The sequence below is a fragment of the Alligator sinensis genome, unplaced genomic scaffold (assembly GCF_000455745.1).
Source record: "Alligator sinensis unplaced genomic scaffold, ASM45574v1 scaffold208_1, whole genome shotgun sequence".
Taxonomy (NCBI): domain Eukaryota; kingdom Metazoa; phylum Chordata; order Crocodylia; family Alligatoridae; genus Alligator; species Alligator sinensis.
In genome coordinates, this window is record NW_005842815.1 from 434,887 (window position 1) to 460,133 (window position 25,247).

The 25,247-nt window shown below is 46.9% G+C and overlaps 2 protein-coding genes across 2 annotated transcripts in view; one reads left to right on the forward strand and one right to left on the reverse strand.

Moving 5' to 3' along the window:
- Window positions 1–25,247, reverse strand: part of LOC102384892 (septin-11) — a 161,403-nt gene that overhangs the window by 4,864 nt on the left and 131,292 nt on the right. The window lies entirely within an intron of this gene.
- MAJIN (membrane anchored junction protein) overlaps window positions 16,116–25,247 on the forward strand; it is a 33,264-nt gene continuing 24,132 nt past the window's right edge. The window contains exons 1-3 of the mRNA XM_014525508.2: window positions 16,116–16,213; window positions 18,468–18,510; window positions 20,049–20,124. Coding sequence (XP_014380994.2) covers window positions 16,116–16,213; window positions 18,468–18,510; window positions 20,049–20,124 — 217 coding nt within the window. The remainder of the gene's footprint in view (window positions 16,214–18,467; window positions 18,511–20,048; window positions 20,125–25,247) is intronic.

Here is a 25,247-nt window from a genome sequence, read left to right on the forward strand (position 1 = left end):
CCGTGCTTTTTCCCCCCGCCCGGCCCCGTCAGTCCGGAGTGGCACACGGCTCCGCTGCCACTTCTGCTGGCTGGTGCTAACCCGGCCGGGCTCCTCCCATCCCCAGTAGCACGTGGGAAGCCAGCTTCAGCTGCATGCTGCTCCAGATGGGACAGACCTGCCTGAGTCAGCACCAGCCAGTAGAAGCCACGGCGGAGCCGTGTGCCGCTCGGGACTGACCAGTGCAGGTAGGGGGAAAGTGCAGCTGAGTCCCTGCTGCTCTGGCTGGGCTCATCCTGAGGTTCATTTCATGTTTGTAAAATGCTTGGAGAGCCCCACATAGATGCACTGCATAGAAATGCAAAATATATTTTGCCTTATTTGGTTGGCACCTTGGGCTGAGATTTTCAAAGCTGAGTCAAAAGGCCAACTTCCATTAAAATGAATGGGATTTAGAGGGCTCCAAATCTTTTATGACAACTTTGTAACATGCCTATCTACCCCTTTTTGCAAATCTCACCCATAGTTTGGAAGTTCAGCCAAAGAACGTAAGAGCTTCTGAACATAAGAGCATAAAAAGTGCCATGCTTGGTCAGCCCCATGGTCCATCTAGCTCAGTATCCTGTCCCAAACAGTGGCAGAGGTAGATGCTATAGAGGGAGAGTTTTGAACTGGTTATTTCATTGTCACTTCCTGCAACTTCATTGGTGTCAAAGGTCACGTGACATCACTTCCTGCTGTGATACCACTTCCTGTGAGGTCTTTGAACATGACTCGCCAGCCCGCTGGGTGATAAAAAGTTCATGATCCGGCCCTACATTCAAAAAGGCTGGACACCGCTGGTTTAAAGCAAGCTTTCAAAATTTGGGGTGGGGGAGGGGAGTGAGATACATCAGCAGGGAAATGTAGTAAGGGTAATAAAGAGCATTAGAGACAGCATGACTAGACTTCATGCTGGTGTCTATTACTCCTAAAAAGATGTTGGAAACTTGGAAAGTGTTCAGAAGGAAGTGATAAGAATGACTTAGGATGAGACAGCTTGCCACAGACTGAAATGCATGGCTGCACAGGTGGTGTTGCCTGTGGGCTTTGGATTCTTTGACTGCAGAATAATGTTCCAAGAAGGATTGCTAGGAAGAGATGAGATCTACATGATGAAAAACGGGAAGAGCATCTTCGCAGACAGGGTCGCTAACCTAGTGAAGAGGGCTTTAAACTAGGTTCACAGAGGAAGGAAACCAAAATCCTGAGGTAAATGGGGAAGTGGGTGACCTGGAGGAAAAGCAAGCAAGAGGGGGCAACAGGGGAGGTGTTCTCATTTTTCCCCAGAAATCAAGGCAATTGACTAGTTACTTTAGATGCCTGTACATGAATGCACAGAGCCTGGGAAACAAGCAGAAGAATTGGAAGTCCTTGCACAGTTACACAGCTATGATGTGATTGGAATAACAGACTTGGTGGGATAGCTCACATGACTGGAGCACTGTCATGGATGGGTACAGACTGTTCAGGAAGGACAGGCAGGGGGGAAATGGAGGAGAAATTTCACTTTGTGTAAGAGTCATGATTGCTCAGAGCTTCAGTAAGAAACTGGAGATAAGCCTGTCAAAAGTCTCTGGGTTAGGGTCAGAGGAGAGAGTAACAAGGGTGATGTTGTGATGGGGGTCTGCTATAGACCACCAGACCAGGATGATGTAGTGGATGAGGCATTCTTCAAACAGCTAGAGGAAGTTTGCTGATCATTGGCCCTGGTTCTCATGGGGGACTTCAATCACCCTAACATCTGCTAGGAGGGCAATAAAGCAGTGCACAGGCAGTCCAGGAAGTTTATTGGAGAGTGTTGGGGACAACTTCCTGGTGCAAATGCTGCTGTGGCCAACTAGGGGCTGTGCTCTTCTTGACCTGCTGCTCACCAACAGGGAAGAATTGGTGGGGAATGTAGTAGTGGATGTTAACTTGGGCAGCAGCAACCACAAGATGTTTGAGTTCAGGATCCTGAGGAAAGGAAGGATGGAGAGCAGCAGAGTAAGGACTCTGGGCTTCATAAAAGCAGACTTTGACTCTCTGAAGGAACTCATGGGCAGGATGCCCTGGGAAGCCAGTCTGAGGGGGAGAGGAGTCCAGGAGAGCTGACTGTTCTTTAAAGAAGCCTCACTGAGAGTGCAGGAACAAACTCTCAGATCATGGAGCAGGTCCTCAAGGAATCCATTTCTAAGCACTTGGAGGAGAAGAAGGTGATTAGGAGCAGTCAGCATGGATTCACCAAGGGCAAGTAATGCCTGACTAACCTGATTGTCTTCTATGATGAAATGACTGGCTCTGTGGATGTGGGGAGACCAGTGGATGTGATATACCTTGGCTTTAGTAAGGCTTTTGATACCGTCTCTCACAACATTCTCACAGGCTAAGGAAGTTTGGGTTGGATGAGTGGACTGTAAGGTGGATAGAAAACTGGCTGGATCACCAGGCTCAGAGGGTAGTAATCAATGGCCTGATGTCTAGCTGGTAGTCAGTATCAAGTGGAGTGCCCAAAGGTCAGTCCTGGGGCTGGTTTTGTTCAATATCTTCATCAACAGCACAGAAGATGGCATAGAGTGCACTCTCAGCAAGTCTGCAGATGACCCCAAGCGGGGGGGAGTTGTAGATATCTTGAAGGGTAGAGCTAGGATTCAGAGAGACCTAGACAAATAGGAGGAGTGGACCAAAAGAAATCTCATGAGGTTCAATAAGGACAAGTGCAAAGTCCTGCACTTAGGACAGAACAATCCCATGCACCAGTACAGGCTGGGGGCTGACTGGGGGGGCAGCAGCTCTGCAGAAAAGGAGCTGTGGGTTACAGTAGACAATAAGCTGAATATGAGCCAGCAGTGTGCCCTTGTTGCCAAGAAGGCTAACAGCAGACCGGGCTGCATTGGTAGGTGTGTTGCCAGCAAATCAAAGGAAATGATTATGTCTCTCTAATTCAGCACTGGTGAGGCTGCATTTGGAATACTGTGTTCACTTTTGGGACCCCCACTGCAGAAAGAATGTGGACAAATTGGAGGACAACAAAAATGGTGAGGGATCTGGGGAAAATGACTTATTAGGAGAGGCTTAGGGAACTGGGCTTATGTAGTCTATAGAAGAGAAGGCTGAGGGTGGATTTAATAGCAGCCTTCAACTGGTTTGAAAGATGATGGGGCTATACTGTTCTCAGTGGTGGCAGATGACAGAACAAGGAGCAATGGTCTTGAGTTGCAGGAAGGGAAGTTTAGGTTAGATATTAGGAAAAACTTTCTCACTAGGAGAGTAGTAAAGCACTGGAACAGGTTACCCAGAGAGGTTGTGGACTCTTCATCCTTGAAGGTTTTTAAGACCCAGCTAAACACAGTCTTGGCTGGGAAGATCTAGTTGGCAATGGTCCTGCTTTGAGCAGGAGGTTGGACTAGATATCCTCCTGAGGTTCCTTCCAACCCTAGGTTTCTATGATTCTGTAATGGTTCTATGAAAGGCTGAAGAAGCTCAGCCTATTCCATTAATTAAAGAGAAGTAAAAAGAGACTGATTGGATTCCAGAAGTCCAAGGAAAGAGGGAAGGTTCTTGACAGAAAGTATCTCTCAAATCTGTCAGAAAAATACATATAAAAATGGTGGAAAGGCACAATTTTTTAGCAGGGATGGTAATAAACCATTGGAATAACTGAAACAGAGCTGCAGTCTTTCTCTATGTATAGGAATCTTGACACTTAGATATCTAAGTTATTATTTTCCCTAGAAAATTTGCTGCACCTCATCCAAAATTTCAGATCTCAAAATAGGAGTCACAGGTGAGATTTTCTGGCCATGGGGACTTGAGTGGGGGCAGGAAGAGCTAGGTTTCATGGGGGCCGATATAAGAATCTGAGCAGGGCAGTGGTAGCTTTGTGTGGTGCTCTTTTCCCATCACTGTGGGGCCCTAGGATAGAACATTTTGGATTTTCATTTGAGTTGGTGGGTGGAGCTACAGCTTAAATGAATCTGATCAATAAGAAAATAGTTGTGTACAATATTACTGCATAGGCAATAAAGAGAAATCATACACACACCTAATTAGATGAACAGCTTCTTCTGTAATCACGTCAGAAAAGTTGGGAAGAGAACTGAAAGTAGTAAACTGATACTAACCAAAGGTATATGCAGTGGAAGTACAACAGAGGAAGGTACATGAGAGGAGAGTAACCATTTTGTTTTCTAGTTCAAAGTAAGAGAGCCTGAAGCCTGCACCCTTGGTCCTAGCCTCACACATTATAGGCACGTACTCATATAATCACAGAAAATTAGGATTGGAAGGGACCTCGGGAAGTGATTTAGTCCAAGCCCCTGCTCAAACAGGACCATCCCCAACTAGATCATCCCAGCCCGGGCTTTGTCAAACTGGGCCTTAAAAACCTCCAAGGTTGGAGATTCCATTACCTCTTTAGGTCACTTGTTCCAGTACTTCACCACCCTCCTAGTGAGAGATTTCTTTCCTAATATCAAACCTAACCACCCTTGTGGTGGATTATGTAGGGCCATTGTGGGGCATATGTTATAAGTAGTAGCTAACGCGCATTCTAAATGGCCAGAAGTTTTCAGATGTTCTCTTTTACAGATACACAAACTATTGAGCAGCTTTGTACCTTATGTAGTTGCTTTGGCTTGCCATTGCACCTGGTGAGTGATGATAGACCTCAGTTCTGTTCAGAGGAATTTTGGAAGTTCCTAGTTCCCAATGGAATCAATACATATGTTCTGCTCCATATCATCCTGCTACAAATGGACTAGCTGAATATTTCGTACAAACATTCAAGCATGCTTTAGAAGCCAATTAGTCTACTGTAAGTCTTCAACACAAATTGGACAATTTTTACCTGTTTCTCATATCATATCCCATATGGCAGTACACTGGAGTCACCTGCTACTCTTTTCTTGAAAAACACATTATATACTTGTGTTGACCATTTATGTCAGGGGTGTCCAACCTTTTTGAATGTAGGGCCGGATCATGAACTTTTTATCACCCAGTGGGCCAGCGAGCCATATTCAAAGACCTCACAGGAAGTGGTATCACATCAGGAAGTGATGTCACGTGACCTTTGACACCAATGAAGTTGCAGGAAGTGACAATGAAATAACCAGTTCAAAACTCTCCCTCTATAGCATCTACCTCTGCCACTGTTTGGGACAGGATACTGAGCTAGATGGACCATGGGGCTGACCAAGCATGGCACTTTTTATGCTCTTATGTTCAGAAGCTCTTACGTTCTTTGGCTGAACTTCCAAACTATGGGTGAGATTTGCAAAAAGGGGTAGATAGGCATGTTACAAAGTTGTCATAAAAGATTTGGAGCCCTCTAAATCCCATTCATTTTAATGGAAGTTGGCCTTTTGACTCAGCTTTGAAAATCTCAGCCCAAGGTGCCAACCAAATAAGTCAAACTATAATTTGCACTTCTATGCAGTGCATCTATGTGGGGCTCTCCAAGCATTTTACAAACATGAAATGAACCTCAGGATGAGCCCAGCCAGAGCAGCAGGGACTCAGCTGCACTTTCCCCCGACCTGCACTGGTCAGTCCCGAGCGGCACACGGCTCCGCCGTGGCTTCTACTGGCTGGTGCTGACTCAGGCAGGTCTGTCCCATCTGGAGCAGCATGCAGCTGAAGCTGGCTTCCCACGTGCTACTGGGGATGGGAGGAGCCCGGCCGGGTTAGCACCAGCCAGCAGAAGTGGCAGCGGAGCCGTGTGCCTATGGCTCCGCCGCTGCTTTTGCTGACCAGTGCCGACCCGGGCGGGCTTCTCCCGTCCCCAGTTGCTTGTGGGAAGCCAGCTCCAGCTGCATGCTGCTTTTCCTGGCGGGTGCTGACCCGGCTGGGTCCATCCCATCTGGAGCAGCATGCGGCTGAAGCCGGCTTCCCACAAGCTGCTGGGGATGGGAGGAGCCCGCCTGGGTCTGCACCGGCCAACAGGAGCGGTGGCGGAGCCATGTGCCGCTCGGGATGGGACAAGCCCGGGCGGAGCGGCAGGGGCTTAGCTGCATTTTCTGTTGCTTCCTGATGGCTGCTCAAGGGCTGGGGAAGGGACAAGGTTCCTACACACACCGCGTCAGCTTGATGTTGCCAACGTGGTGTGTGTGGGAAGAGGAGTAGCCATGTGCCACTCAGGACAGGATGAGCCCAGCTGTGGCAGCAGGGGAAGGGAAGCAACGGGCTCCTCCCGTCCCCAGTAGCTTGTGGGAAGCCAGCTTCAGGAACGTGCGTGTGGGAACCTTGTCCGTTCCCCAGCCCTTCAGCAGCCATTGGGAAGCTGCTGAGGGGCCGGGAGAGGTACAAGGGGTGGGAATGAAAGTAAACCGTGTTTACTTTTGTTTCCTGTCGCAGCACTGCGGGTCAGAGAAAACGGCTTGGTGGGCTGCATGGAGGCCCACGGGCCGTATGTTGGACAAGCCTGATTTATGTCCTCATGTAGTCTTACATAAGCTTAGACCCCAAAGTAGACAAATTGATCAACAGTATGTATTTTGCCCACGTTCATTCCAAGTAGAGGATTTGTTTGGTGCTCATAATTACACTGGTAGAGTAAAATGGGTACCTAAGTAACTCACTAGACTCATGGGACCTCTTTCATTCATGGTGCAACTCTCTGACTTCATGGCAACAACATATAGACCAGTTACAACCACAATATGTACAAGAGTCTGAGAAAGCTGTGACTGGATGTCCAGTTCTCTCAGTTTGGCCTCCTCCAGTATAAAGGTTTGATTGTGATGATTTATTGAGAGGGACTGAGATGCCAGACACTAATGATTTATTTCCATCATCTGCTTCTGTGGTGCAAAGCAATACCACGTTAGTCACACCACATTATCCTAAGCCAGTACGAAAAACTGTGGTACGTTTGATAAATTGTTTAGTTCAGTGCTGCTCAACCCTGTGGCCTGCGGCCTAGATCAGGCCTATAGAGCCATGTCGTCCAGTCCATGGGGTTTCCTATGGGTCCAGAAATTTAGTGCTGGGGAAGAGGTGGCAGTGTTAATTGCCAGCGCTCTGGGCGCAATTAATGCCACCACCACTTGCCTGACACCAAATGTCAGGTCTCCTGGGGAGCACCACAGACTGGATACTGTGGTTGTGTGCATGAGGGCATGCTGCAGCCAGATCCAGCACACAGACCAACCCCATAAGTGAGCCCTAGGCCACTCATCCAGCCCCCAGGGGCCTGAGCACTACTGCTCCAGTTAGTGAGTTGCCAGAGAGAGTTGAATATTTACATGTAACTCAGGAGTATGTAGTTGATTGCCTGAAACTTTCAGTCAGGCTACCTAATGTTTACGTTCTTTTGTATTATCATGTTCATATATTAAATGTAGTATTTTTAGGGTAGGCTGGAGGGATGCGATGTGTTGTTTGTTAGCTGTTGTAGGAGGTAGTAGGCAGCCATCCATCCTCTGGATCAGGTATACATGTCAGAAGTGCAGTCAGGTGCCTGATGAATCTGCTTGTAGAGAGACCTGAGACCATCACACCAAGACCTTCGATGCGTTCGCTTAGACAAGAGTATGGAGGGGAGGAGGCTGCCTGAGACCTGCCGCCCCGCCATAGACCATTGAGACAGAATACAAAGGCCGGACCAAGTTCAGACGTTTAGTGCCTCGATGGTTGTCGCTTCTGCCAGAGAGCAAGAGATACTGCCCCAAGCCTCAGTGAGGGCACATTTCTGTCAGGGTGATGTCCTGCCTTTCTCCAACCCAGGAGTACCCACAAGGCAGTGGGGGGCTAGGGTTTTGAGGTGCCCTATACTCACCTTACTCTGGAGGTTTCAACCTCGCGGTGTTTTATAGGAGCTACCCTGCCACAAGTAGCCCTGCCACGTTGCCACCAGGCCCTCCAGCTGGGTGCAGTTTGCCGTCATGCCCAGGTCGTGGTACTGTTTCTTTGAATGCTGTAGCTTTGTGAGCCTCCTCAGGCACCATCTTTACTTTTCTCTGGCTCACTGCTCAAAACCAATGAAGTGACTAGCCATGCTAGCTGTGCGGTGCTCTCTTTCCACCACAAAGACAGCGTGGCGGGGAGCCGGGCCTGAGGCGAGAGGTGTGAGGGGGGGAGGGCGCAGCCTCAACGGGACAGTGACTGGGTGGGGGAGGGGGGCACAGCCCCACTCCTGAGGGACACGAGGGTGGACGGCGATTGCCAGGCTGTGGTGGGGCAAGGGCAGGTGAGTTTTAGGGCCAGGAGTGCGGGACCTTCATGAAATTAAGCTGGCTCACTGCTCTGAGGCTGCTTTAATTGCCTGGGGCTGCTGCCTGGCTTACCACTGACTAAATGACAAGTGGCTCCGCCAGGGGGGCCATCACAGAGGACAGGCCAGTTGTCCTCTATTGATACGAAACTGGACGCCTTTATGTCCTCTAGAGAAAACTAGAGGACATAAAGGCTTTGGGTTTCATACCAATAAAGGGCAGAGTAGCAGAAAACCGGACTGTCCTCTGCGATGGCCACCCCTGCGCAAATTAGCAGACCTTAGACAAGGGGCCATGAGTTCACTTACTCTGCCTGCCTGCTTATCCCACAGTGCTCCCGGGGTCAGCATCACCAGTGCCATGTGCAGAGGAAAAACACCTCCTTTCCCTAACTCACTGCACCCTCACCACCTTGCAAGCTGCCACATGGCATCACAGGTTCAATCCTGTGGCATGACAGATACCTCCTGCGAGATGCTGGGGGCCGTTGGCAAGATCAAATGAACAAGTCCATGCTGGGCACTGCATGGCCAGTGAGGAGCAGGTAAAGACCTCCTCTGAGCTTTGTGTGTGGTAACAGAACAGGTTCGAGGGCAGCCCATGGGCCAGGGTTTATGGCCAGTGATACTGTTCTTTGTGGATGCTAGCAGGAAGCCTCATTCCAGGTGGCAGCGTTCAGGTGGCATGAGAAAGAAAAAAGTAAGGCCATGTTTCTAAGGTCTATGGGCATTTCCAGTCCCTTTGAAGGTGATAATACACAGTGTGAGCAATCAGATGTGCCTACAAATCCTCTAGCAAGGCTCACCATCCTCCCCATGAGTTTCTGCCCCATCCTTGCTTCAGTTCCTCATGGCACTCTCCAGCAAGCCACTGGCAAGGGAGCTACCAGGTGAACTGCAGAACAGAGGAAAGCAGCCTTTCCCCTGCTGAACTTCCAGCAGCTTTTCATGAGGGAGTCCTGTTTGTGCCACTCTCAGAGGCTGGGGAGTAAGTGCTTTCCTAACCTGCTGCTGGGCACCCCACCCACCGCTGCATCTTTCAGAGACAGAGAGGTATATGGACCAGTGGGGCCACAAGACCCGGGGACTAAGTAGGGTCCATCTAGTCTGACAGCCCATCTTTAGCAGTAGCCAGCACTATCTGCTCCAGCAGAAAGTATAGGAAACCCTGCAGTCCCCAGTGACAGATCAATTGGCCCCAGTCTAGAGGAGGCCTCTAAAGAATATGCCAGGCACGAGCAGCTCAGTATCTTGTATCCTTACAAAGGGGCTGTACATGGCCACTGGGCAAACGGGGCAAGTTATAGTCTAAGCTATGCAACCCCCAGCACAGGTGCCAGTGTGGCACGCAAAGGCATTTTGCTTGGCATGCATACCTTGGGGCAGAGAGCAGGAAAGGTGCTGGGGCTGCACTGCCCTAAGGATTGGGTGCCTTGTGGCTCCCCCGCCATCTGCCCCTGGCACCCCAACATCTTACAAGTCAAGGCTGCGGGTGTTTTTGGCAGTCAACACAAAAACCTTGCCAACCCCTAGTCCAAGCTACCCCTGGAGGCTTCATCCATGGCTCCTCCTACAATTCCAGAGTCATGAAATTTGCTGCCAAATGTGATCTTTGCCATAGAAACAGGTCACAGTCTAACCTTTGAAACCAAGACATTTCTATCCCTAACCAGTCCTGTGTACATAAAGAGGCTAAGACACATTTCAAAGGACTTATGAAAATAGTTCATATGTCAGCTTAAGCCTGTTGACTACCTGTTAAAATTCATTAACTCTTTCAGTTCTGTGAGTGTTAGCTTTCCCCTCACTCTCTTGCCAAAGCCTCCAAAGTTCTCTTCCAAGTAAAACTGCTGAAAGGAACACATCATTATTCTATTTAATTTCATTAATATTCCACTGGTTAAGGGCTGCTGTAACATTTTCAACCAGTTGACAACTCTGTCCCCAGGCAGCTAAAGGAGTCTGCTACAGGAGGATGAAAGGGTAGAAGTTATCTAACAGTGCTAATATTGCATGGCACCCTTAAGAGGTTCTTATGACACCCTAGTTTGAGAAGGACTGCTCTAACCACTAGAGTAGCTGTGACATGCTTTTGCTTCACACCTTCAACAAAAATTTAAAAGGTTAAGAGAATCTCCACAGATTCCAATGAAAACTCCCATGTTAGATTCATTAAAAAAAAAACAACCTACAGATGACAAAACACATTTGAGATGTAAAATTCTACAATCCCATTCATGGCATAAATATCAACATTTTATTCTACAGGCCAAGTAGTTTCTGCCGTTGAGAGATTAGGTATAGTTTAGGCAACAAAACAAAACAAAACAAATTCCAACAACGGTATGAGCAACTGATTTATCAGGCTAAAAAAAAAATCAAAGACTTCTCTGAAGATCTACGCTTTTGTTTAACTGCTAAAGTACCATACTACAGTTAACAGATTTCCTCCTAAAAAACAACTTCAGACTTACATTTGAGTCAACAGTAATTTGAATAGACAGTACTTTGGCTTGGAGTTCAATAGTTTCTTTTACAGCTTTGTTGGGTCCACTAGAATGACACATTGTATTAATCATAATTGTCTAACTCAATCTACATTATGTTCCAAAAGCTAAGAAAACCTCCATGTGCTGAAACAGGGAGAGAGGCAACAGTTCCAAAACAGTTTATTTCCTTCCCCAGCTGCTATTCCCCAATGCTACCTTTAAGTAGCACCTTCTCCTTACCAGAAAAAAGGAAGCAAATAAATGAGTTGTGAAACTTCAAAAGCAATGAGGTTCCAAATCAATCTCTCATTTAAATTCATTTTTATTTATGCCCAAGCATTTTCCTCCCATCGTCAATGTGTTTTCTACACTGTACCAACAGTAGTGTAATAGGGGTAGGTGGGCAAGTACAGCAAATGCCCTACGCACTGCCTAAGGGAGAGGCATCAGAATGGAGGTGGAGAACCTCACCCTCCCTTCCCAGCTCCCCATGAAGCCTGCACCTTCCCTGCAGGAGCTTTTGCACCCAGGCAGGAAAGGAGTGCAGAGTGGCAGAGTAGCAGCTGGGGGGGCTTGCTCCCAGGGAAGTTGCTAGGCAAGCTAAGGAAGTATGGGTTGGATGAATGACCTGTAAGGTGGACAGAAAACTGGCTGGATCACCAGGCTCAGAGGGTAGTAGTCAATGACTTGATCTCTAGTAGGCAGGTGGTATCAAGTGGAGTGCCCTAGGGGTCAGTCCTGCTTTGACTAGATGCCCTTCTGAGGTCCCTTCCAACCCTACTTTTCTATGATTCTATTATTATTTCTGATCCATGCTACCCAGATTGTGTTGCATTAAGGGGCAGCCACCTAGACTACACCTGCTCCCCCTCCCATCCTCCCCAGCACCCGTGATCCCTTCACTTCCCTCTACCCTACTCCCTCCTTACTTTTGGGTCCCCACGTTGTCTGTCCTAGGGGAGTAGGCAGGGAAGGGCTAACCTGCCTGCTTGGCCAGCACTGCTGCTCTCTGGGCCAGAAAAACAGGAACTTGGCAACAGTGGAGCTGGGCAGGCAGGTTAACCCTTCCCTGCCTGCTCCCCTAGGACAGAAAATGAAGCCAGTCTCAAGGAAGTAAGGCAGGAGGCAGTGGGGCGCACCCCAAGGGACAAGGGGAAAGCCAGGGCTGGGGGGAGTGGGGGAAGCAGGGGGGGAACCCAGAATGGGGGGATGGATTCTTATCTTTCAGTCTTCCAGGCCCCTGCTGGCCTGCAGTGTGACTGCTCCAAAACTGAGGTAGCACTAACACTCATCAACATTTGTGCAGTTCACAGTGTAAGGTGCAAGAAGGGCCTGAATTTCAGTTTTTGAATCACTGCTTCACATAAAAATGGGTGTCAGGTTCCACATTAACTCCTGCTGCAATGGCTTGGTCCCAGGGCCAGCTGGATCAGGTGCACCCTGCATTCAAGCATCAGTCTGGTAACAGCAGAGACCATCCACTTTATTCTTTTCTAGAAGGAAGCCCTACTCACTATACAAAGAGCTCCCTTTTTTTTACTATTATTTAAATAGTCATGAGCAGAAAACTATTGGTTAAAACGAGATATAACAAGGTTGTAGGTTAGAAGCCGTGATATTTTTGTACAGGCAACCCCTGCTTAGCGCTCTTAATTGGTTCCTGAAAAACTGAGCGTTAAGTGAAACCAACTCTCACTTTTCACTTTCCACTTTCTAAAGCCACCAAAATCACTCTAAAGCCACCAAAATCACTTTTGAAAGCCACCAAAATCACCAGAATCAGGGCTGCCAGGATTACTGTCAGTTTCAGTGCCAGCTGTACAATGCCTGCCAGTGTTATAACAAAACTTGCTGAGCGCTAAGTAGAATTGGGTATCAATTTAAAATGAGAGCTATAGTGAACATGTGCTAAGTGAAACAGCGTTAAGTGGGGTTGCCTGTATAGAAGTGCTAATAAAGCTGGCCTTGGCAGGTATCATGGAACAATCCATGTTTGTTCACCAGAGCGCCCCAAGGGATGACGAGGTCGAATGGTCACAAACTACTTCAAGATCGTTTCAGGCTGGACATAAGGAAGAACTTCTTTACTGTCCGAGCCCCCAAGGTCTGGAACAGCCTGCCACCGGAGGTGGTTCAAGCGCCTTCATTGAACACCTTCAAGATGAAACTGGATGCTTATCTTGCTGGGATCCTATGACCCCAGCTGACTTCCTGCCCTTTGGGCGGGGGGCTGGACTCGATGATCTTCCTAGGTCCCTTCCAGCCCTGATGTCTATGAAATCTATGAAATCTACAGCTATCTGAAGGTCTGTTTCTACTACCTTAATAGCACAAAGGACTCAGTACAAATTTAGGGTCAGGAAGGAATTTTACCCCAGAGTCAGATTGGTATGACCTTGGGGATTTTTGCCTTACTCTGTAGTGGGGCCATGGCCCTCTACCCAGGATCTTTTGAACATATATTAACAATGTTTTACAGAAGCAGGATATTGGCTGCTGTTCTCCCTGCTTTACCCATGGCAGGCTAGCGTGTTATGTCCTGTATTGTGTCAGGGTTGATTGTGTAGATTTGCTAATAGGTTAGACAGTGGATTTGTATAGAATGGTTTGGATAGGGAATATCTTGCCTCAGGCAGGGGTTTGGACTAGATGACCTCTTAAGGTCCCTTTCAGCCTTACTTATCTATGATTCTATGGAATAAACAGGGTAAAAAAAATCCAGAGGAAAAAATACTTCTGACATCAAGAATCACTGAGTGATTTTTTAACATGGCAATAGCCTGAAATGAGAATGTCATGGTGTTACAGAGGATTTGGGGGCCAAGAATTTTTCAAAATGAACATCAAGCAGAACAGGGGGTCCAAGGCCTAGTGAAAACCTGGCTCAGGATAGGTGCAGGTAGATAGCTACATCTGGAGAAGGAAGACAGAAGTCGGTCAAACGCCCTTGTATGGCTGTTGGAGCAGCGGCACCAACTGCACATGGTGAAGGTGATCTCGTGTCCGTGACTCTAGCAGATGATGATCTGAGTCTCAGTTTCAACCATGCTTCGGGCAGGGAAGAGTGGAGGGCCGACTGGAGTCATAGCCAAGTGGTCTCACATGCTCTGCAAAGGAAACTCTCCTCTCCCGCCCTCGCCTCCACCCCCCCAATTGCAGCCGCCCCGCATCCAGACTCCTCCCATGGTGGAGGGTGCCCTGTGAGTGTGACCTTGGGATATGCCACTCCCTCCACTGGCTGGGCCAAACCGGGAGGAGCCTTTCAGGTGGGAGGGCCAGGGCTGGCTTTGCCCTGGGCAGCTACAGTGGCTCTGGGCACCTTGCATGGTTCTTTTGTGTGCTCATCCATGTTCCACATTGCAGACTGTGGACAGCTGCTCTTCCCGCTGCCCCTGAGGCTGCACTGCGCTGTCCTGCCCACCTGCCCCTCTAGGCATGGCACTTCTCCTCTTGACTCTCTAGGGTGCTGAAGTGCCCACAGTGGGACAAAACACAGCAGTGGGGTTGCAGGATTGGAGAGCCACAGAAAGGATCCAAGGGCTGGGGAAAATGTCATGTAGTTCATATTTGATTTGATTCCCCAGAAGGTCAGTCAGTAAAGACCCAGTAAGTAAAAATGTAGCTTTGAGGATTATTCATTGACTATCAGAATTGAAAAAACAAAAAATAAAAACAAAACAACCCCCCCCAAACAAGTGACTTACCAGAGTTTTTCATTATCAAAGATTGTCCTTCTCTTACCCCTTCTTCATCGCAAATAATAATGAGTCCAGATTAGGCAGCAAACTTGATCTTGTATGTTGAAATCAAACTGGATTCTGTCAAATTGTGATGCTTTGCATCATGGTTCTTGATGACTAGCTATCAATACTTTATGCTCAGATGTCCAGATGACTTTCTGAGATTACGACTCAAAAAATGTTAGCCTCTGCACCAATAAACAGTATCAAGTGTTGGCAATTTTTTAATGTATTGGTGTAGTGGGGCACTGAGATGTGCCCGCTCCTTTACGAGAGCAAGCAGCCTGAGAGGCTGCTTGCAGGTGGCAAGGAGGATCTAATGAGGGACTCACCTGACCCCAAGAGGGCTCAGGCTGGACCTATATAAGCCCAGAGCCTGCACTGGTCAGGGAGTCTCTCCCCAACAGTCACAAAGTGAGGAGCTCCTGGCTGTAGGGCTCCTGAAGGGACCTGGATTTAGCTAAACAACATAGCAGGCCTGGGAACAGAGGCAAGTTCCCTAGGCAGAGAAAGACTGTTTGCAGGCAAGTGGCTTTTGTTTTATGTTAACCCCTGAACAGGGGTCTAGTCAGGCTGAGAGGAACCTATCAGGCCTGAGGGCTGGATTGAGAGACCCAGTGTGAAATTATTAGAAGTAAGTTTCACTCTGAGGCCTGTTGGCAGTCTCCCTTAATCAACCTTTAATATTAAGAGCAAGGCAAGCAATCTAGGGAAAGTGGCATTAGAGTATGAGCTGGACAGGAGCTCCAGGGCCACTAGGGGGTGTCATGGTTGCCCCTGTGGCCATGAGACCTGTCACAGTTGGTAATTGTAAATTGAGCTCTCAAAGTCACTGCCAGAACATATCTTGGCCAACAAGGATCAGAATAACGGGTCAAGTATTTAGCCAATTTGATACGGTAGCACTTAAAACCACAGAAATTGAAACCCAGAATAGTATCAAACTTAATTTTCATGTACTAATCAGTTCTTTTAATGTTTCAGGCAAGAATCAGTGAGTGCATAACTGATATTTGACTCAAACTAATATTAAATGGTAGGTCCTGACAAGAAATTCAGATTCCTGTAAAAAAACCAAAATACATATATGACAGTGCTGTAGTGGCACTCCATTGTTCCTTTTTGTTCAGTTTTCTTTTTATATGTTCAGGTGATGCTACCTTTTGCTGGCATTTGTTTCCTCGGCTTTAAATTTCAAAGAATAAGCAGAATTATGAGGTTAAGGTAAAGGCATGTCAGGATACAGATCTGACAGTTTCCTCTAAAGCAATAGTTCTCCATCTTTTTAGATTCAAGGCACCCCTTGGAAAATGCCAGCTACCAGATCTTAGTTCTTTGACTTAAAAAAATTAATAGTGCAGCTCTTCTTCTTGCAAAGAACTCAGACTACAAGTCAGAATCTTTTTGATACTATGGATTCCTATTTGAAATCTCTGGGTTTATTTCTTGAATCGTATGTAGGCAGTTGTGCATCTAACAGTGATAAAATTGAGGGACACCCTTAGCAGGTTCTCATGGCACTCCTGTGTTCTGCATCACTTTGGTTGAGAATTGCTACTGTCCAAGTGATATGTAATGTTTCTTTTTGCCTGCTATGACAGATATGATTATGGGTGCAGGCTTTAATATTTCAATATTAATTTTCTTGTTATTTAGGTTGGTGTTCTGAAGACTATGTCTTTAAAACCTTTTACCTGCCCCTGGCCTGAAACAAGGTTTCTTCATGCAGGCAAAAGTGTATATAAATTTAAAATCCGATATGGCAATATCAGGTGAGTAGATTCTTAATTTTAGGAGTTAACAATATTCCTGCCCTAGCCTACAACTGCATGGAACTACATTAAGTGGGTATTGTGCTGCAAGGTCTAAATCAAGCCTTTTGTGAGAGTCCATAAATACCAACCTTTTCAAGGAACCCAAACTGCATTAGTCATTTTCTGGGCAAGTTAGTCTGGATATGCTGAACAGTGGCTGGAGAAAGGAATTTGAACTTTTTGAAATATTTTTCTTTTGTCCCACAAAACCTGAGCATGTCTGCAGGTATTATTTATTGTTGGTGGTGTGGGTGGTGGTAGGTATGCCTTTAGATCAGATGGCCTAACATTTTCTAGTCTAAGATATTTTCAGATGTGTATGACTTTGCCAAAATTTAAGTGCTTTTAAGTGTAAAACTTCTATGTTGTGCCTTGTACAGACTTTAATGGGAAACATCCAGCTAAAATAGTTCAACCCTTCTGAGAAGCAGAGTTGGAGGAAATATCTTATTTTTTTAACTTGTCACTGGAAAATGGGCAACATCTAAATACAAGACCTCTGTACACTTACCTGGGGAACCTGTAGTGGTTTGTCTCAAGCCCAGTATTGACCCAGTCATAGAGTCAGAATCCTTGAGAAGTGAGAGACAGACTGGTGACTCATTTCACTGTATGTCCCCAACTTCAGCATTTTGTATCCCTTCTAGCTGTGACCCTATTGATAGCCCACCTGGAGTGTGAAACTTCCTTCCAAAAAGCCTGCATTTGACTACCTTCTCATTTACCAGAAAGGCAAATTATATCATCTCAGATGATCCAGATTTGGCCTCAGCCAGGGGAGAGGCAACAAAAGGGTAGCGAGGAAGGGTAGCAGATCTGTGTTGTGACTTCATTCTCCCCAGGGCAGGCCATGAGTCCTTTTACTACACTGATCTTCATGGATGACTTCAAGGGGCTCCAGGACTTTTGTGAGATGCATGGGCAGTTTCTAGATCTAGCCCTGGGAGTGTTTCATGAGAAACAACTTAAAATTCAGAGGAATGGTACAGAGCCCTTTGGGAAGCAGGAGGTATAGGTTAAAACCACCTCTAGATAAGTAGGGCCCTGCACCTCAGTCCCCTGCTCTGTGGATGCATCTACACAAAAGGTTTACTACTCAGTTGATCAATTAGCTGCACAGTAAATGTCTTGGCATCTACATGTGAAGCCCTATTAGGGTTCATAAAACTAATAAACTGCAGCGGGTAGTCTTGTTAAATACAAGTTCTACCCTGCTGTGGAGGATTTTTTTTGTGTTCAGCAGTGCATGTGTAGATGCTACCCAGGCTGGCTGGGACACAGGGTGCCTCAGTGCAGGGCTAGTGGGCAGGCAGTCCCCATGCTGAGGCACCCTGCACCCCAGCCAGCTGCTCCACAGTACATGGAGATAGGGGAGCAGTCAGCCCAGGGCTGGTCCCCTGTCTCCATGTGCTGCAGACCCTCCTGCTGAGGCACACTGCAATCTGTGCCTGGCTGGGGCACAGTGTGCTTCAGGATGGGGGCTCCACAGGACACTGTGACAGAGGAGCAGCCTTGGGTTTGCCTGCCCTCTGGCTAGCCCTCCACTGAGGCACCCCGAACCCCAGCCAGCCCCCCTGCAGCACATGGAGCCCAGCCTTTGGCTGGCAGTTTGATCTCTTGGGTCTTCTGCCAGCCTGGACTGCTCCAACCAAGCTCCATGTGGTGTGAACGAATAAACTCTGGAGTAATTTGCTCTGTAGTTTTTTCTTCTTGGGTGCATATTCAAACAGTGCACCTGAGAGCAAAAAACTCTGGAGCAATAAGCTTTGGGGCTTATTTGACCACATTAATTACACACGTAGATGTGCCCCCTAATCACAAGCTCTCACCATAGGTTATTGGGCTTATTGGTGAGAAGGTTATCCTCTGTTGTTCTACTTCTGGCAGGTATCCATGTTGGGAAATGTTATTTCTCCATAGATGGAAAAAGCATGCAAGCTGTACATAAGTGCCAAAAAATGAAGTTAATGTGACTACATAAATGCTACTTAGGGGCATACTATGAAATAAGATTTAGCCCCCAGAGAAGAAGTTGTGTGGACAACGTATCAAGAACTACAGTGGCTGTTGGATTCTTGACCTTCATAAGAATTCATCTGATTCTGCTGCATGCTCTCCATGTACAGTGATAATGTCCTATATGTAATAATAAGTACAGTGCTTGAAATGCCATGTTTTTCATCGTATAATTATGTTTTTGGTTTCATAGCAGTGATGGCATGGGCACTGGTGAAAATACTTCCTTGGAACTAGAGGTAGGTTATGAAGCAGAATGCTTGTGCTCATTTTGATATCCTATTCATTATGGGGCAAATGGTATTCTAACAAACGAAATACCAATATCCCTAAAAGAAAAAGTGTTCTAGGGGTTAAGTAGTTGAAACAAATCTTTCACTTTAAAGTGCTCAGTCCAAATACAAATGCTAGCCTGGCAATCTTGAAGTTCAAAATTTGCTTTAAATACAGTTCAAAATCTGCTTTAAATCTGCCTAATACATATAAAATGCTGAGGCTATGGAGGTACTTTTCCATCTTGACCTTTTTGAAGGCACCCACTCTGGCTTGGGCCTCTTACCCTTATTAGGTTTGAAGTGAACATTTTCCATGCTTTCACTCTGGGACTAGGCTAGTGTGTAGCAGCCATTTTTGCCTTGCAGGTGTCCAAAAGCCAGTCAAACCAGCACTTGTCCAGGAGCCTATGACTAGCAATATTGGTCCACAGCTTTTTTAAAACAATGTATTCTTACTTAGTATTTGAAACCAGCCCTTAGAGAAAAATGTATTAAAACAAGCAACCAAATGCATATTTAGCTTTCTCTACTCATACACAATACACAGCTTCACTAAGTTGAATAAGTTTTCCTCTTAGAGAAATAGAACACAACCAGCTTACATTGTCTTCATGTTGAAAAGATGTTTTAAGATGATAGTCAAGGAAATATGTGAGAGGAAAGGATTTTTGTGGGTGAGATCTTTTATTGGACCAACTGCATGGTAGAGATAGGCTTAGACAGGCTTTCAAAAACTTTCCAACTGTGCAGTTGGTCCAGTAAAAGAGATCACCCACAAAGCTTACATTTTCTTACCAAAGTTAAGTTCTTTGAGCATGCTGGGTCACAACAGCATATTTCTTCCTCCTTTAAATTTGCTTAAATTGAAGAAAGGCCTTTCCTTACAGGGGGATCTATTCTCATTGCTTAATCTTGTTTGCTTCTGAGCCCACTAATAGCATTAGTAATTCTGCTGATGAAATGCATCTCTTTTCAGAAATTTATGACAGACGATGTAGTCCTTTTTACCTTTTAAAAAAAGTGCTAATTTGGTTCATAAAATAAGCAGAAAGAAAACTTTCTGTCTGTAAGCAGCAAGGACTAGTTAGTTCACTATTTAGAAAAATATATAAAATACCTTGCAAAAGTTTTTTCGGGGGGGGGGAATTAAACATGGTTTTCTAGTTAAAAAGGGGTGAAGGGGGGTCTGAAATCTAAAATCACATTACCTTAGTTCTTTAGATTTATTAAATGTCCCTGCATTGATTCAACAGTGGTATCTTAAATCAGCTCTATGATGAATTAATCTGTTGTTGTGTGGGGTTTACCTTTTCAGCTGCACATGCATGAGCTCATCAGAACATTTCTTGGACTGTAGATTGCTTTAGGAACTCTACTGGACTTCATGTAACTGAAAACATTTCTCACCTGGAAACCTTAGTTTGAGCTGTCTATTCTAATATCTTCAGTAGTGGTAATTTGCATAGTCTCTTAATATTTCTCCATTTTTTTAAATTTTCCAGGAAGCCATTCGAGTAATCCTTGGAAATCTTGATAATACACATCCATTTACTACAGAATACTTCACTATATTCCCATGTATCCTTTCCAAATTCAACACCCCTGCTTTTGGGATGTTCAATTCCATATGAATATGTATCAGTATATAGAATTTATAAGCCAAGTCTCAGCTGGAATGAACTGATAGTAAAGTCAATGTAGCTGTGTAATTTTACACAAGTTGAAGACCTATCATTATATTTGCCTTTATTCACTTATTTTTATTTGATATTTACTTTTATGTTTATACTTATTTAATATGTATTTATTTATTTATTTTTATTTTATGGCAGTGTTTCTCAATCTCTTCTAGTTAGTGGCCCCTCATTCAGTCATATTTTCATGCTCTCTTTACATTTATTATAACAGTAAAAAGTATTTCTGTGAAAACAGTGAGCCCATAGCATGCAGCCTCTCCATTTGACATCTCAGACTTTGAAGATCTTGGTCACTTATATTTATTCTGGAAACTTACGGGTTTTTGTAATTTAGAATTCTGGTTCTTTGCAACTCCTGTCATTATGATGCACCAGGAGAAGAGCACTGGAGTATAGGGGTGTTTTGGGGATGCTTTAGAATTGTCTATGAGCTTCTGCAGCTGGATCTTGTAGGTAGTAGTATTATTGTACAGGAAAGAGGGTAGGCTATACACATTAGAGAGAGGACTCTCATGCTCCCTCTATCAATAGTCAAGCCAAAAACAATGTCCAGCATGGAACTTGAATAGTCCAGCATGGAACTTGAATTTGAACACCCCGGCATGCAGGGCACAGCTACAGCATGCACATGGCCAGGAAAGCAGCCTGGTGGCGTGTAGAGCAGCACCCAGCAGATAAATCTGTGGAGGGAAAGGGGTGGGGAAGGGAGAGGGAAGGGTCAGAGGCACAGATTGAGGCCCCCATGGTGAGGGAGTGAGTGGGGCTGGGATGAATGGGACCCTGGGGCCAGGGCAAGTCTTGGGATGGAGCCACGGGAGGCTCATCCAGGGGGCCCGGGGGTGGGGAGGCAGCTCCCTACCACTGCACACACTCATGGGGGAGAGTGGGCTGCCCACTGCGAGCTGGGGCTTTGCACTCTCCTGCCTTTGCCACAGAGCTGTGAGTTGTCCATGTGTCCCTGCCCATCCAGTGGTGGGAGGCACAATATGGCATCATGTGGCTCACAGGGCAAATGCAGCAGGGTGCAGAGCCCCAGCCTGCAGTGGGCAGCCCTCCTTTGCCTTGTGCACAAATCTGAGGAGTGCATGCCCCCCACGTCTTCCCTGGGGGTGCGTGCAGCAGCAGGGAGTGCCCCCCACCACATGCCCCTGGATGAGCCTCCCGTGGCTCTGTCCCATGACTGAGCCCTGGGGTCCCATTTGCCCCTGCCCCAGTCCCTGCTCCACCATGGGGGCCTAGATCTGCCCCCCTGCCCCTCACAGACTTACCTGCTGGGTGCTGCTCTACATGCTGTTGGGCTGCATTCCTGTAGGGTTACCATATTCCCAGTTTCAAAGAAGAGGTCACCTGTGGGGGTGGGGGATAATATGGTTGTGGGGTGGCAGTGATATGCCTGTGCCCTGCCCCTCACTCCCAAGCCACAGCCCCCGCCCCAGCCTTGCTTCTGCCCCTCATTCCTGACCCACAGTACCCAGCATCCTGCCAGGGCATGTGGGGCTCCCCCGCTCCCTGGGCTTCAGACTCTCTTGCAGGGCCCCAACCTCCCCAGGCTCCAAACCCCCCACACACACCCACAGCCCCCCATACCTTCACAAATCCCCACCCCCAAACCCACCCTCACCCCCAACCATACAAAGTACCTGCATAATTGAGTTTTTCTGTGCATCATTTTGAGTTTTAGCTGTGTGATTAAAATTGCAAGTAGTTGCGACTAATTTTTTTAATCATGCAACTAATCACAATCAAATTTTTTACTCATTTGACAGCCTGTGTGTGTGTGTAAGGTGAGCTCTGAGGTGAGGGGCTCCAGTCTACCTGCACTCCCACTTGCTGGGCTGAGAACCCCAGAAGGGACCTCCCTCCCCTGCCTTCTCCCCCTCCCATCCAAAGGCAGCAGCTGAGCGGGCTCTTCCCTCTCTTTGTTGGGTGGATCCCATGTCTTGCTAGCAATCCTTCTTGGAACAACATCCCATGGTCAAAGAAGCCAAAGCCCTGCTGGCAACACTACTTGCACAGCTAGGTATTGATCTGCAGAATGCACTTACTCTAGCCCGGGCCTCTTTCCTTGACTGGAAGAATCAAAGAGAACATGACCTGAGTCCCGGGTCCCTTCACTTTTGCACGCAGAGTCCTGTAGTCACTTTTGATCCATGCAGGGTCTCCCCTGGCAGTATCATTCGTGCCCACATGGATAAGCAGCATAGGGTAGTAGTCAGAAGGCCAGATGAGTCTCAGTAATCCCTCCATGCCATCTTGGATCCAGGCTCTGGACAAGCAGCACACTGCCTGAGACAACAGGTCAGGTCAACAGATGACTCCCTCCATTCTCTGCAGAAAGGAGTCTCCAACCCCTGCAACCCATTGCTTCTTCTTGGTGGCAGTTGTCTTGATCCTTCCCACCTTGGTGAGGCCTGTCCTCTGTCCTCCTCTGCCAATGGAATGTGCTCCTCCCTCTCTTGCTAGGGCTGCATATCTGCAAGCAGAGGCAGTGGCAGTGGCTCTGGCATTGTGATGTTAGGGTTACCATACATCTGGGTTTTTTATTTTTATTTTTTTTGGCCCCCTATCTTGTCTGGGTGGGCTTTTAAAATGCGAGCAAATGTCCGGGTTTTTTCCCTGCCTCTGGCTTTTCATGGGTACTTCCAGCTTGGCTGCTTGGGGCCGGGAGGAGAGGGGCAAGGTGACTGGCTGTCAGGGGATAACATGCTCTGCGCACAGGCTCCGGCAAGCGGCTTGCAGGTAAGAGAGACACAGAAAGACAGAGAAAGTATGCATATGCACGTGGGAGCAGTGTGGGCAGTGTGGCTACGGGGGGCAGGGGGCTGTATGTCGGGATCGAGGGGCACTGGCAGGGTTATGGGGGTAGCGGGGCTGGGGATCTCTTGATCTGCCTTCTCTTTCTTACTGCGCTTCTTCTAAGCACACTTTCCCTAGCGAACTTGCCTGGAAGCTGGCTTGTTTACTGCTCACTGGCCCCAATGGGGTTCCTTCTTTCCTGCTTCCTCACACCAAGCTGAAAGGCTCTCCCCTCAAAAGGGGTCAGGGCAGCAAATTGAGCTGCATACTGCTTACCCTGTTTGCAGCCCCTGGTTGCTGGCTCCCTGGTCGTTCAGGGAGTCTCCTTTTATACCTTGTTGGGCCTGGACTGCGGCCGTCCCTTCATTGGGGCTTCTATCAGGCACAGGCAGCAATCACTCAGGAACCAGCAATCACTCAGCTAGCAACACTTCCAGCTTTTCAGAGCACACACTTCAAATGCACACAGCCCACCAGACAAACACTCAGCAAGCCAAAAGCTTTTGGGGCTGAAACATGGGAGAATCCTTATTCTCCTCCAAATCTCCATGGCCATGTTTTTTTCCAGGGGGAATTCTGTGAGGTATGCACACCCAGTTTACATGTGTATGGCACTGCTTATATGCCCAGATGGCATGTAGCCTGCTGAGCATGTGCAGTAGCTATGTAGATGCTTACATATACCCATTACACAGGTAATAGAATTGAAAACTACATACGTAACAAAAATGTTATTCATATGCTGGAAAACTGCCATTTGAACTGACCAAACAGTAACAGAATTTGGGCTTCCCTGTCCATAACTTCAAATTTCATTGTCCTGCTTGGGGTTACATTATATTTTTAAACTCTTTTTCCTCTACTTTTTTCTAAAGCAGTCTAGTTCACGTTTTTGCTACAGTTCTGATAAACTCCTTAGGTTCTTCTTGATACTGCCCTTTTGTCTTTAATATATCTGACTGTTTGGTGACTTGTTAAAATTACTTCTCTGTTAAAATTGTATTCATAGTGACCATGGCCTCTCCTAAGAGGGTGAATGAAATTCAAGCTTGATGGCAGGGCTCTCCACTCCGCTGTATTTCGTAAAGATATAGACCCCTTTGGCACTGCCCTAAATGTCTATGTAAAGATCTCTCAGATTTTCACCTGAATCCGTCTATTTACCTCTATTCACCTCTTTCATAGGTCATCTAGACTTTGTCATAATCTGAGGATGAGTTTGGGGACTAGGAATGGAATCCGCATGTATTCAATTCAACGCTTTGAAGCTTAGTGTATGTAAGGGGGAAAAACATCCCATTAGTCCAATCTGAACCATTCAATTCTATACATTTGATTGTCTTCTGAAACTTCAGTCATTTCAAATAAAAATTAGACTGTGTTAATGTTCAGTGACTTACCCTAGGCTTTATTCCTAGGGCAATGATTCTAAACCCTGAGCTGTTGCACAATCCTTCTAAGGGTGCCATCCAGCATTAGCACTGTTAGATGTGCAAATACCTATACATGATTCATGAGATAAACCCAGAGATTTCAAATAGGAATCTATAGCATCAAAAAACTTCTCACTTATTGTGGTCTTTCTGAGTTCGTTGTAACAGAAGAATTGCTCTGGGGTTTTTTCATAGTTAAAAAAACAAGTAAAAGCTAGGAACTGGCATTTTCCAAGGGGTGCCTTGAGTCTAATGAGGGGCACCTTTAATCTAAAAAAGACTGAGATCCACTGTCCTAGAGTTGCAATTGAAGAGCTTAGCATCTTAATGTGCGAGTGTGGCACTCAAAACTAGAGCTAAGTAAGCAAAGTTCCTGAAGTCTGCAGTGTAAGTGCAAGCTGCTTGTTGTACACTATTCTATTTTCTCCTAAGGTTACAACTCTATGGCAAGGGACAGACATTAACAAAGCCCCACATGGCGGGGCCAGGGCACAGGGGTGGGGGTGGGGCCATCCCAGACAGCTGTGACTCATTGACAGGGAGGCTGAGCCCTGTCAGCGAGTGCAGCCTGGCCCAGCGCACATGATCGGCAGCTGGCCAGGCAGCAGGCTACCCGAGCTGGTTCAGAGGTGCTGCAGGGGCTCATGGGTCCACAGCGAGCCCCCGTGCTGGGCGGCTGCTGGGCTCCAGGCCTACTGGCACCTCCAAGCTGGCCTGGGTAGCCCGCTGTCCGGTCAGCCACTGCCCGGGCCAGGCTGGGCTCACCGACCAGGCT